This window comes from Asterias rubens, chromosome 18 (assembly GCF_902459465.1).
Source record: "Asterias rubens chromosome 18, eAstRub1.3, whole genome shotgun sequence".
In the NCBI taxonomy this organism is placed as follows: Eukaryota; Metazoa; Echinodermata; class Asteroidea; order Forcipulatida; family Asteriidae; genus Asterias; species Asterias rubens.
Window position 1 is genome coordinate 9166214 of NC_047079.1, and position 13983 is coordinate 9180196.

Below are 13983 nucleotides of genomic sequence, written 5' to 3' on the forward strand. Positions count from 1 at the left end.
TTTGATTATGATAATGGAGTTTATCAAATATACCCGGGGATTTGAAAAACAAATAATTGTATAGTTTACAAAGTACACGAGTAAGCATTGGACACACATGAATAGTACTGTAGTAATATGTGGCTTGTCGTGGACGTGATAAGAATACCAGACTGAAGCTCTGGTATTTCTGATCAGCAGAGGATGGGTTAGACTTGACTCAAGTCCCAATCCCGTGAGAGTCCTTTTACTTTCAGTCCCATCGTCTTACATCAGAAAACTCCCCCAACCTGTGCCGGTGTCAGATGCAACTGTGTCCGCCATGCCATACTGTCCGCTCCGGACAGTTTTGCATATGCAATCGTGTCCGGGGCTATGCAAAAACCGTCCGGTGGACATGTACATGACTGTACATGTACAGTACAGTATGTGTGCGCGTAAGCGAGCGTGTGTGCACTGAACCTACGTATATGCAGCATGAACATTCACGGTATTTTAATGATTGTAGCGAATACCCAAACGGCCGAACATGTCCCATGTCATTCATTACACGCACTTAGCTTGTAAAAACGGTTTTGCACGGGGCGGACACAACTTCATAGGCGAATGTGTCCGGGCGGACACCATTGCATTATGCTGCAGCGTCCGGGCGGACACCATTGCATATGCAAAACCGTACGGCGGACAATATTGCATATGCAATAATGTCTTCCGGATAGTATTGCATTGAGGACATAATTGCATGCGACACCAGGACCACCACAATTGCTATGTTGACGGCAGATATGCGCGCTACGGGACCTCTCGCACGAGAACGGGACTTGAATCAAGTCTAAGGATGGGTTAAAGTCCCGGTTTTGACACTTGAAACAGACGCTTAAACCATTGTTACGTCCCTCAGTGTTGTGTACTACAAGCAAACGAATGGTGTTTCTGGCATTTTTGGCTGCATTAAGCAATTCAACAATTGTGAGAGTATAAAAGAACTTTCTGCACAACAGTTCAGGAATGAAAATGAGGAAGACTAGTCGCAAAAGTACAAATAAAATAAACAAAAACGCACTAAAAATGTGTTAAACAAAAGTGCAGGTCACTGCTGCGTAAGGACAAAAAAGACAACTCGTTTTATTTTTTATATATGCTAGATTATGGTTTGGTACTTCCTTTTTTATTTATTTTTTTATTTAAAACCGGATGGTAAATTTGTATTGCTTTACCACCCTGACCTTTGACATGCTCATCGTAACCTTTGACATTATTGCGTTCGTTTGATTTTCTTGATAGCAACAGTTCATGCGTTTCTTTCGGTTTCAAAAGCTGAAATACATCTGGGAAACGGAGGGCTACAACTTCTTCAGACTACGGTAAAGTACTTCCACATACCAATGGCATTGAATTCTGCTGGACACTGCAACACCTTTTAGGTGTGAAATTGACAATGGGTGTTGTCACAATATAACCAAGAGGGAATCACCTTAATGTGTTAAACAAAAAAAAAGTGATTATCTTTGCAGAAGTTAGTGTTATTTTAACACCATTTATGTGTGGTAAGCACTGTATAATGTAAAAGGGATTAGCCTCCGAATTTGTTCACAGAAGTTTGGAAAGTACCGAGTATACAGTCGCTTATACACATCGGTGTTAGTGTAAAAAAAAAAATTATACTTACAAGTGACATCACCACTGTGTCAAATTAACACCCCCAGTCTGTTTAGTAAGTAAGTAAGTTCCAGAGTGTTTGAACAGTTCGGCGAAGATTTATTTTCAAACCATTACAAAGAAAGGGGGGTTTGTCTTTGCTGCTACCTTATTTTACAAGTTTGAGTGATTTATTTTCTTTAGGGGACTTGAGAGCGGAGTACCTTGTTCCGATATGTACGATGCCTTCACTGGATTCACAGCGGATGAACAGAAGACCAGGTTAGTAAATTGTTCAATTTGTGTTATTGAAAGCTACACTAGGACTATCAAAAATCGATAACCAATATGATTATCGATTGGATGATCTATATGACCTCACTTTTCACGAGCTTTCGTACTGATCAATTAAAGGATTTTTTTATATTTTTCTTTTATAAACCTATACAATGTTATTTGATTTTGTTGTCACTGAGCAACCCTTGAAGAGGAACTCGCTCGTCTTAACTGCTGTTCATAATATAACATAACATAAGATACTATAGGATTTTGTTATCCAAGATTCCAGAACTGGTTATTCTTAAAATACGTAGTTTGGCAACTTGAGCCCATGCCAGCTGGAATTGGGTCGCATAAATAAATGCCACAATGTCATTCGGCGGGGTTTGCTAACAGTAAACAGTTAACCCAATCAATCCATTATGTTTTATGTTTACACAAGGGAATAGTCGAATTCAACGTTTACGCAAAGGTCAACTTGGTAATTTTGGGGGTCAACGCAAACTATCTTTCCCCCGCGTAACGTATGAACACTATTGAATGTTCTCATCATATTGACCTTGGCGGTGAGTTCCCCCGCCCGTAACTCCCTGATATCAGTTTTCGAAGTTAATTTTGAACCCCACAATGTTCTCTTTCCTTCCCACCAGGCGAGACTTATACGGCCCAAATGAAATAGACATAGCTCTGCGATCCATATTTGTACTTTTCGTTCAAGAGGTAAGACATTTTTATTAAGAAGGTCACTGAATGTTTAGGGCATAAGTGGATACCATGCAGAAAACTTAAAACTTTTTCAGAATGCTCTATATTTAGCGGAGGTTTCGTAATTTGGGGCACACCGGGACATTATTGTTGTGCGTGTCTGCTTTTCCTTTCCTAAATTGTTTTTGATTTGATCGGGGAACTTTTTGTCTTTCTGGCATTCTAAACATCTGTTTAAGTCAGTTTGATCCATTGACTTAATAAAAACAATTTAAAAAATCGATGACAAAAATGACAATCTAAGAAATTGAAGATGTAAAAAACTGACCTATATATTATTCAACTTTGACCATTGGTTGGTATTCCCTTAGAGAATTGCATGCAAAGTGTGGGTATACGGCTTTTCCAGTGAAATCTAAAGAAGCTGACGTCAGACACCTATTCCAACCAATGAAACTAGTCCAATGCCGTATTGGGTATATATCATGAGCAGTAAACAGAGCTATTCGAATCTCAATTAAAAGATGTTTCAATGTTGGTACTGCCGAGGAGTTCCGTTGAATTTAGCAACGAGGAACCAAGTTTGCTCCACTGAAACAATGTCTTGTTCCCGGACGTCTTCGTATTACATTTGTCTTAGGTCTTCCGGGTTGTGTTCAGCACAGAGGAAGAGTCCTATATGGGCTAGCTCAGCTCCAAGATTTATCAGGTTCTGATGAAGCCCAGGAAAGAATCTGGGCCTAATTTCATAGAGCTGCTAAGCACAAAAGTTTGCTTAGCATGAAATGTTTGCCCTGATAAAAACAGGATTACCAACTAAATTTTCATTTGTTACTGGTTTTCAGCTGTTGTTTGGTTCTTCTGAAAATCACATGGAAAATTGTTTGATAATCCTGTTTTTATCAAGGCAAAAATGTCATGCTAAGCAAATTTTGTGCTTAGCAGCTCTATGAAATCGGCCCCTGCTCTAGATCACAACATCCCCGAAAAAATAAAGCCGTGACGTCATAGAAGAAACCTCTGTTGCTCATAACCATAGTCTGGTGGGCTGTATATAGAAGAGCAATCCTGTAATCAAATACATGAAAAGGATACCAGAGTTAGTCTCTAATAATCCAGGTCCAAGATTTCTAAGCTTTTCCATTTGCACTTATGGCCGCCCATTATAGTTCGTTCTGCCAAAATATACGAATGTGACGTCATAGCCAAAACCTCAATAAAACCATAGTCTGGTGGCATGGGCTGTATATAAAAGCATGAAGCCAGTAATCAAATACACGATGAAAAGGATACCAGAGTGAGTCTCTAGTTCAGCCCCCAGATTTCTCAACTTCTTCAGCCAGGAAAAAATCTCCTCTCGATCACAACATCCCAGAGGAGACGCCGCAGGCGTCTCAATAGCATCGATTTATAAGATTGTATCACCCTGCGTCTGCAAGACGCTCAAAAATGCGTCTTCCCATTGAGAAGATCCATCCGGCCCAGTGAGGAAGGACACAAGTGGCGACTCTTAGATGCAGAAATAATTTGACGAAAGCAGCTACCCTGGCTAGCTCTGACCCCGTGTGAACTAGAACGGGGCTCCTGTATACACGTCTCCAGACTGCCTCATGAAGAAAATAATATTGTGGCCGGATTTTTTCTTCTCGAAATTGAAAAGCAAACTTGAGGTGTGTGCGTAGGCCTACACGTTGACTAATAATTTGAGATCCAGCAATAGTACACGGCTTCACAGAAGCGCGTATTTGCTTATCAAAAAGAAACCCCCCCCCCCCCCCACAAATAACCAGATAAAATAACCACGTCAAGTGAACTTTTTCCACACTTAGATTTCCCCAAAGCAAACATTATGCTGTTAAGCGCGTCAGTTAAGAGTTTCCCAGACAAAACAATCAAGTCGCTTATAGCCAGCTTTATTGAATCAGGCCTTGGCAAATAGGGAACTCAGCATGCTGCTAAGCAGAAGTTTAACGGCTACCGGTAAATTATAATGTACATACATTGAATACCGTTTTAAGCTCGCAACCCTTTGCTGCTTAGCAATAAATTGTCTGTAAAAAATATGACTTTGTCAAACGTGATTTAGCCACTTATTGGCATGTTGTTGCTTTGTTTTTCTCTGCTTTTGTTCTTGGAGGTATAGAGTGCTGTTGTTGCTTTGGGGGGGGTCTTTTTACATGTGTATTTGTTTATCTCTTGTTCTGTGTTTTGCTTTCTCTACAGGATCCCCATGCAAAACAGTATTTTTACACTGATGGGGCTACCCTGTATGTATAAATCATACATAATAATAATAAAAAATAATAATAATAATAGCACCTACTGCTCTCGTCCTCCAGGCTTTGAATCCGTTCTACGTGTTCCAAGTGTACAGTATTTGCTTATGGATCTTTGGATTCAACTACATCTTATTCTCAGTGGCCATCATGGCGATGTCTCTCATCTCAATCACATTGACGGTGTACAGCACCAGAACTGTAAGTAACAACCCAGCTGGCATAATGGCCGCACCCAGCCGCACCCATTTAACTTTGACATGCCCCACCCCTAATACTACACGGCTGTCATTTGTTACTGCATCTTGCAATACGTTGGGGGAAAGCGCGTTTATCTCATTTTGCAATGTTGGTTTTATACTTTTCTCAAAGCTAATAATATTTCCAGACGGCAAAGTCACATTTTTTTTGCGGGGGGAGGGGAAAGATGAACTAATATTAACTTGTTTAGTTGTTTTTGTTAATTATGTTTTTACACTGAAACCGCATTACAGTTTTGTACACAAGCCTACATAGAAAGTGTTTTCTAATATAGGACAAAAGGGTTTCACCTTTTTTAGCTGTTCCGACCTACCGTCGGAACAGGTGTTGTTTTCGTCGAGATTTTTTATTATTTTTGTTATTATTATTATTCTTTGTTTCCGCCTAAAACCCCATAGCGTTTGTACAGCGTTTTTGTTTAGGCCCCGTCTCCTAAAGTATGAGGATAAAAGAGTTAAATCATATATCAAATTAAAGCTTAGAACATAAGCTTTATTCTAACAAAAAAGTGTTAAAATTCTTAATTAATTAACCACGTGGTCTTCATTTGAATTTTTAATTTGTAAACTTGATGCAGTCACTTTCATGTTATTGTGAAACATTCTCTTTGGTAATACAACACAGTATGTACCTCAATGAGTTGTTGACTTCTTGAGAGGAGTCTATACTATTTTGTTTTCTACCCGCGTTCTGGACACATTACTCTGTACACGCACAACGTACGGAGGTTTGGGATTTTCGTTAGAACGTGCGTTAAATTTGTCCTTGTTTTTCTAACCGCGTTCTGGACCAATTACTCTGTGCATGGGTTTCGTTAAAACGAACGTGCGTAATTAGATAGGGGTTTTTGACGACATCGACGTCGTCGTCAAAAACCCCCTTAAGGCATCTAATACTACATTTCAACCCTACTTAATAGTTATAGGCAGTAGCAGTTCATATTTAGTGACAATGGTCGCAAAATCATGAAACGAGAACTATTTCGCCGGATCATAATCCCCTCTGTTGATGCACACATGTAAAAACCCACCATTTTTACATCGTGCCCTTCTAGCCTAGTGGTCATCAGTCGCGACTACACATCTGAGAATTGCGAGTTCGAATCCCCGTCCGAAATCAATATTTTTGTATCCCCCCAAAACTAAAAATATATTTCTTTTTGTAATATTTAAGTTTTATTCTTATCTTTATATCGATAGTGTTGCCTTTTCTTGTTCTCAAATGTTAGCCCAACATAACCTGTGTGCATGCATGACACGATGATGTTTAAAAACACAGTAAGCGAAAAATGGTGATCATAAGCGCAGAGTTTGGTGGTTAAGAGTTCTGTGAAATCAACTTGTACTAGATCAAACATCAAACCACCGACCCAAACATTTTTTTTAAATCGTAATTAATTAACCACGTGACCCATGTTTGCATATTTAATTGTACAAGGGGACAAAGTTGTTGGAACTTCCTGTTGATGCTGACATCATGAGAACATCAGCATAAGTATTGGAATTGCACTACCTATTGAACCACTTGGAGTGTTCAAGGAGTCCAACACGTCAGTCTAGAGTCCAACTCTGATCGTAAAAATCAATTCAGGCATCGTCTTCAATTTAATTTTATGCAACAAGCAAACTTATAAATTTTCTGATTTTATTTCAAAGGGTAACATAAATGGCTGTTAACGAACGGTTTCCAACAAAAACTACATGGTGTACGTGCACAATACTCTTACTGGCCTCAAGCATTTACCTCTAGATAATAAATCAAGCATTCAGTTCAAAATGATAAAAGTTTGTTATTGCCACGTTATTCAGCGAACCATGAATCATACACAGCTACTATTCACAAGAAAATCTATGTGTGGAGGGTAACAGACAGCACACAATGGAACCGGAGTTTAACAATGACAATACCAAAAGTGCAATCGTCAGCCGTTGAAGTTTATTATACATGGGGCTGATGGTGATCAAAAGGATAAAAGTTTGTTATCGCCACATTATTCAGCGAACCATGAATCATACACAGCTACTATTCACATGAAAATCTATGCGTGGAGGGTAACATACAGCACACAATGGAACCGGAGTTTAACATTGACAATACCAAAAGTGCAATCGTCAGCCGTTGAAGTTTATTATACATGGGGCTGATGGTGATCAAAAGGATAAAAGTCTGTTGTCGATACAACCGCCCACTTATATTCAACGGACCATGAATCACGGACCATATGCACAAAATAAAATATTCAAAAGAATATCCATATAATAGATTTGTCTGGTGTATAAACTGATGTCCCAGCCATTGGATTTTCGTGTGTTTTTGCTAGATTCCTCGCTCCCCAACCAAAGTGACTACAAAACGTCTCTAATGGATAACAATGGTATATTTCGACATGGTTTTTTTCCCAGCAAGAGTTGTGGGGCCCAATTTATCTAGTATTTATTTTTGGTATTTTGTTTATCTGTTTCATTTAAATATATGGTTAAGTTTTATTTTACGCTAACTGTTTTGTGTTTGTTCTTCCTGTAAATTTGAATTGTTTTGCCGCTACATAAGATTACACCCACTAAATAGAATTGCTTACATTGCTTTCTTCGTTAGAAAAAAAGGGGGGGGGGGTCCGTACTCGTTAAGGTTTGCTTTTTATGGGTCCTCCATCCCCTACATGTGTTTTGCATTTATTTTTAGTTTTTGTTTTCTATTATTGTACGATTGCATTTGCTTGTAATAAATGATTTATTACCTTCTGTGTAGACTAAGCAAGTCTCGCGCGTATTTGAACTTGCGGGACCATTATGTTCCAAACCTTATGGAGTTTTACGTGGGACATTTTGTTTCGTCCATTATTTTAGTTTAACGTAGTTTATGACCATGAATATTATAAATATTGTTGGAAATGTAATACTAGTTAACAAAACGTATACAAGAAAAATCCTTTCAACAAAAGAAATCCTACTTTCGGGATGTCAACTTCCCGAGATAAATTATCACAGGAAGACGACATCCTACTTTTAGGATGTCGACATTCCGAGATAAATTATCACAGGAAGACGACATTCTTCTTTAAGAATGTCGACTGTTTGTAGTTATAAGACTCCTTGGGGATAGGAGAAAAATTTGGAAAAACCGTGACCTCAATTTGACCTCTACTTCCGGGTCAACCGGAAGTGGGACCATATCTCAAGAACTACTCAACCGACTTTCAATTTGTTTTCACTTACAGACTCCTTGACATTAATATTGACTGTGAAAACTCGTGACCCCATGTTGGCCTCTACGTCCGGGTGAACCGGAAGTGGGACCATACGCCAAGTACTATACAACCGATTTTCAATCCTGTTTGTTCAGTTTTATCCTCCTAAGGCATTAAAAATAAACTTTGAAAATCCATGACCCCAAGTTGACCTCTACTTCCGGGTCAACCAGAAGTGGCACCATATCTCAAGAACTACACAACCGATTTTCTAACTTTTTTTCAGTTACAGACTCCTTGGGCGTAGAGATTAGCCTTAGGTTACCGTGACCCCATGAAGTGGCACCGTAACTCAAGACACTGTACAGTATTTTTCAAACATTCAGTTATAGACTCCTTGGTAATGTTAACACATAATCAAAGCAAAAGAACACGGAACAGCTTTGTGTTTGTTCACAAACACCTAATGTCTAGTTTTCTTCTTAAAACTGAACGAGTAAAAATTAAGAAGTTAGTGGGTCGATGGTGTATCCAGAACTGTGTATTGAAAGGTGCGATATGGAGGTATACCACGTCTCGTTGGTATGCCTAAGTGTTATGTCAAAACGTCCGTGCCAAATTAGACGTAGTTGAGGTTGTACCACCACCTCCAAATTTTCTGTCAGTCTTTTTAGTCATTATAGTATCTTGAATTTTTACCTCTCAGCAAAGTGTTACCCTGCGACGGATGGTGAAAACAACCGGTACCGTTACCGTCAACAGAGGAGGCCAAAGTAAGTAATATCTTTATATGGATCGTGGGCGCTTGGATGTCTAGTTGTTGTTTTTTCTTTCGAAACCACCTTTTGGGCTTCGGGTCCGTTTCAGGCTGCGTCCACTTGTTTTGAAGTCCCATATAGGAAACGCACACTTTTGAAATTACTTCCGAAGCAGGAGCCCGAAGCCCAAGCCTTGACTTCGAAAACGGAACCCATTTTCCAATAAAACCCTGGCAGAGGCCACCATAGCTGAAGCCAAATGCAAACATGGACGCTAGAATCTATTATATTTTAATAATCTGCTAAATAAGTGCATTAAAAAAAAACTTAATTTAGCCACAGCCCTCTCTTTAACAACTGCTTCTGTCCAATACATGCCCATGTAAAACACAGCAAATACTTTCTTTCGAAACTTAACAGGAATCCCCAGAAAAAGATATTATAAAATAAAAACCCTCGGCCATTTACAACAATGACTATCAAATGAGCATACAGCGAAGGACGGCAGGGCACTGTGAAAGGTTCGGAGAATTCCAAGAATATCGGCTTACGGGGATAAATCCAAAAAATTAATGAGATTTGAAGCAATTTATTTATTGTAATTAAAACGAGCATTGGGAATAAATTATGACACCACACATAAGTAGAAACATAATTAAGCTTACACCGTCTGTGAAGTTGTCCCTGGGGGTAAAGGACTTCTTGGAAATAATAAAGGCTGAGTCTGATTTCGGTTCGGAAATCCGACCTAGAGGCGGAAATATTAATCTCTCAATCTCTCTAGGAAAGAGGGGGACGTTAAAGGCACTGGACACTGTTGGTAATTACTCAAAATAATTGTTAGCATTAAATCTTACTTGGTTACTAAATTAGCAATGGGGAGCTGTTGATTATATAAAACTTTGTGACAAACGTCTCCATCTAAAGTAATGTGGTTTTTAATAGAAGAGGTATCTCACTCCCATAATAAAAGACTTACGCATTTTATTATGCATCTGAAAGCACTCATAATGCAACATGGGTGTTTTTCTGTTACTAGTCTCTTGCAAATTCGATGACCAATTAATGAGCCTAAATTTCCACAGGTTTGTGACTGTATGCATAATGTTGGGATACACCAATTGTAAACACTGGTCTTTGACAACTATCAAATATTCATAAGTGGAGTTTTTCACTGGAACTTAATTCATCGCAAAGAATTGGCAGCCATCTTACCTTTCTCAGAGCTTGTTTAAGCATGGTCAACAGAGGGCGCTTGCTGCAGTAGTAAGCGTCAACGAGTTCGTCTATTACTTTGTAATTAGTACCATGATCTGTCTTTGGATTTTTTAGGGGGCCATTTTGTAATTCGTGGCTCCCGGAGCTGAATATTCAGCATTACCTCACCAAGGGTTTCTCTCGTTGGCGTACAGATATTTTCATATAATATAATTAACTTGATCCGACTTTTGGCAAGGTGATATTTTGAATGCGAAGTTGTAGTCATGGTTTGAAGAAATCTGACGTGAAATCAACGTTTTAAAGTAATTATTCACGTTATGCAAATCTTTACAAAAGTGACGTACCACTCGAGATTTGCATAACGTGAATAATTATTTTTAAAACGTTTATTTCACGTTCGATTTCTGCAAACCATGACTTCAACTACGTACCCAAAATACCCCTTCACCGAATTTTGGTGGAGTAAGTCATGTCACAACATACACAGCTGTGAATAACAGACCAACTCCCCAGGGAAAAGACCCGGGAGCCACGAAGTGCAAAGTGGCTCTCTAAAGAAGCTAAAGACAGATTTAAGAATCTAATGAAGAACGAAAGTGCGTCAATATTGACAAGCAATTCACTAGAGCCCTCTCATTAGAGGCACTTTCGACGCTAGTAATTATGATATCAACATTAAATACTACCACTGTCGCCTTGAATGGCTGATTTCGATATGCATATGAAAATACCGGACGGTTTTATTCTGAGTGTTCGGTATTACAACTAACAGTGGTACTATAACTACTGCGTATTTTTATCATTGCCCATACCACACAATGATCAGCAATACTCTCGGTAATTGATTAAAATTTACTTGGTAACGAGTAATGGGGAGCTGTTGATAGTATAAAATTTTGTGAGAAACGGCTCCCTCTGAATTGACCTTGTTGAGAGAGAGAGAGTGGTAATTTCCAACTCAAATAATAAAAGAATTTAGCTGAAGGCACTTAATACAAGGGTGTTCTTTCTTGTATTACCCCCACTGCAAGTTTGGTGACCAATAAAAGAGCCCAAATGTCCACAGTTTTTTTGTATGCAAATGTTGGGAAACACCAAGTGAGGAGACTGGTTTTGACAATATTACCAAACATTAATTATTTATAATTCATCTCAGAGCATTGGCCGCCATCTTACCTTTTCAAAGAGCATGTACAACAGGAGAATGCCGGTCTTTGACAACTACGAAACGTTCCTTTAAAGACACTGAGCACTATTGGTAACTGTCAAAGACAACTCTTCTCACTTGGTGTATCTCAACATAAGCGTAAAATAACAAACCTGTGAAAATTTGAGCTCAATCGGTCATCGAAGTTGCTAGATAACAATGAAAGATAAAACACATTTGTCACAAGAAGTTGTGTGCTTTCAGATGCTTGATTTCGAGACCTCAAAATTAAGTCTAAACTTGAGGTCTCGAAATCAAATTCGTGGAATATTACTTCTTTCTCGACAACTACGTTACTTCAGAGGGAGCCGTTTCTCACAATATTTTATGCTATCAACCCCTCCCCATTGGTCGTCACCAAGTAAGGTTTTATGTTAATAATTATTTTGAGTAATTACCAATAGTGTCCACTGCCTTTAAGACAACATGGCCTGATTATACTACATCAACCGCAAAATCATTGCATGCAACATTCAGGCAGATGTTAGCGGAAAATGTCTACTGCTAGTCGTGTGCTTTTTCCCACCAATTTGTTTCATTCATGATCTCTGATCTCTACTTTTCCCGCGTATTTCTATGCAAATTAAGGGTTTCATTTTGGCGCCAATTTCTGTCCAGGGCCTCGTTGAGTGTGTAGGTGTGAAACATGGCATTACTTTATAATGAATTCGTCATATTTTCTCTCCTGACGTCGCCTCGTTTTAATTACGGAGCCTTGCGCAACAGTGGTGCACTTTTACTGAGGAGAAATCATTGTGTTTCGGTAGACCGCTGTTATTAACTGAAGCCAAATATCGGTTTCTGTGGTAAAAGGAACACACATTTTCCCAGTAGTAAATCGAAGATTATAGACCTACTTTACACAATGTACGAATCATTTATACGATGTTTATTTCGAAAACTGGTGAAGACTCCATACAACTGAATGCTGCAATAAGGGCAAAAAGAAAAATGCAGAAAAAAGACACAAACCAAAGAGAAATAGCACATGTTTCAAAACATTGGACACTATTGGTAATTGTCAAAGACTAGTGTTTCACAGTTGGTGAATCTCAACATACGCATAAAATAACAAAACTGTGAAAATTTGAGCTCAATCGCTCGTCGAAGTTGCGTGATAAAAATGAAAGATAAAACACCTTTGTCACACGAAGTTGTGTGCTTTTAGATGCTTGATTTCGAGACCTCAAATTCTAAATCTGATGTATCGAAATCAAATTCGTGGAAAATTACTTTTTTTTCTCAAAAACGACATTACTTCAGAGGGAGTCGTTTCTCAAAATGTTTTATATTATCAATTTTGCCCCATTACTCGTTACCGTTTATCGTCATGGGTATGGATACAGGAGTTTTAAAACAAAACTTGTAATATACATGAAAGTTTTTTTTTACATTACCAGGTCGCAGAGGTTAGAATATTTACGTACTAACCTCCAGGACCTGTTTCTATAGTCATGGGAATGGATATAGGAATTTGAAAACAAAACTTTGATTATGCATGAACGTTTTTTTCGTTTTTCTTTTACATTTCCAGGTCTCAGAGGTTAGTATACCTATGTACTATCCTCCAGTACCCATTTCTCGTCATGGGGATGGAAATATGAAAAATAAAAAGAAACCTGTTACTATGCATGAAAGTTTTTTTACAGTGCCAGATCTCAGAGGCTAGTGGAAAAAAAATGGGGGACTGGTTATGACGATAGGTGGCAGCACACTTGCCAGGCAAAGCAATTATTCTCCGTAGGTGCGCATGCTCATATGCCACGTAAGCAGGCTTTAATTTACCTGGTAAGTCTGCTGCCATCTACGGTTCCAATGTCTCAAATTCTGACCCATGAGTTTATGTATAAGAGTTAAATGTTTCAACGAGGACAGACCCGCAATATTAAGCTTTTAAATAAAGGGTCTATGTACTTGTTGTAGGAAATAAAGCACAGTGTCCATATATTTACATTAAACTCACACAGTTTGAAGATAATGTTGATAGAAAGCTTCCCTTATAATATTACTTTCTGGTGCTTTAATTTCTGAGAAACAAGTAGAAGAAGTCACGAAAATATTTTTCACCTCATGAAACGAAACTTATTTGAGCATGTTAAAACGTATTTTTTTGTAACAATGTTTTACTAATTTTTGTGTGAAAAGTACCCCAATCCTTTAGCGTGACGTATGTGTGGAAATAGCAGCGGGTTTAAGTTGATTTATAATATATCTTGCAGGAGGAGTTGAGGAGGTTTGCGTAACAGATCTGGTTCCGGGTGATTTGGTCGAGCTTCCGACTCGCGGTTGCATGATGAGCTGTGATGCAGTACTTATCAGCGGCAGCTGTATTGTTAATGAAAGTATGCTAACTGGTAAGTGCACAGCTTAAGTTTCAATAGTTTGGGCCCCATGTCTTCAGGTACCTGCTACTCAGATCCAGTGATTCCATTGGATACAATGATTTATATCATTGGAATCATCATCCGTCTT

General features: G+C 38.6%; 1 protein-coding gene across 4 annotated transcripts in view; it reads left to right on the top strand.

Annotated features, from left to right (window-relative positions):
• Window positions 1-13983, top strand: part of LOC117302765 (probable cation-transporting ATPase 13A3) — a 59903-nt gene that overhangs the window by 22482 nt on the left and 23438 nt on the right. For 3 of the 4 annotated variants that reach the window (XM_033786786.1, XM_033786789.1, XM_033786788.1), the window contains exons 6-11: window positions 1264-1343; window positions 1822-1899; window positions 2547-2616; window positions 4941-5078; window positions 9032-9098; window positions 13731-13865. In XM_033786786.1, the coding sequence (XP_033642677.1) occupies window positions 1264-1343; window positions 1822-1899; window positions 2547-2616; window positions 4941-5078; window positions 9032-9098; window positions 13731-13865 (568 nt within the window). The remainder of the gene's footprint in view (window positions 1-1263; window positions 1344-1821; window positions 1900-2546; window positions 2617-4940; window positions 5079-9031; window positions 9099-13730; window positions 13866-13983) is intronic. The other variant, XM_033786787.1, reaches the window with a different exon arrangement.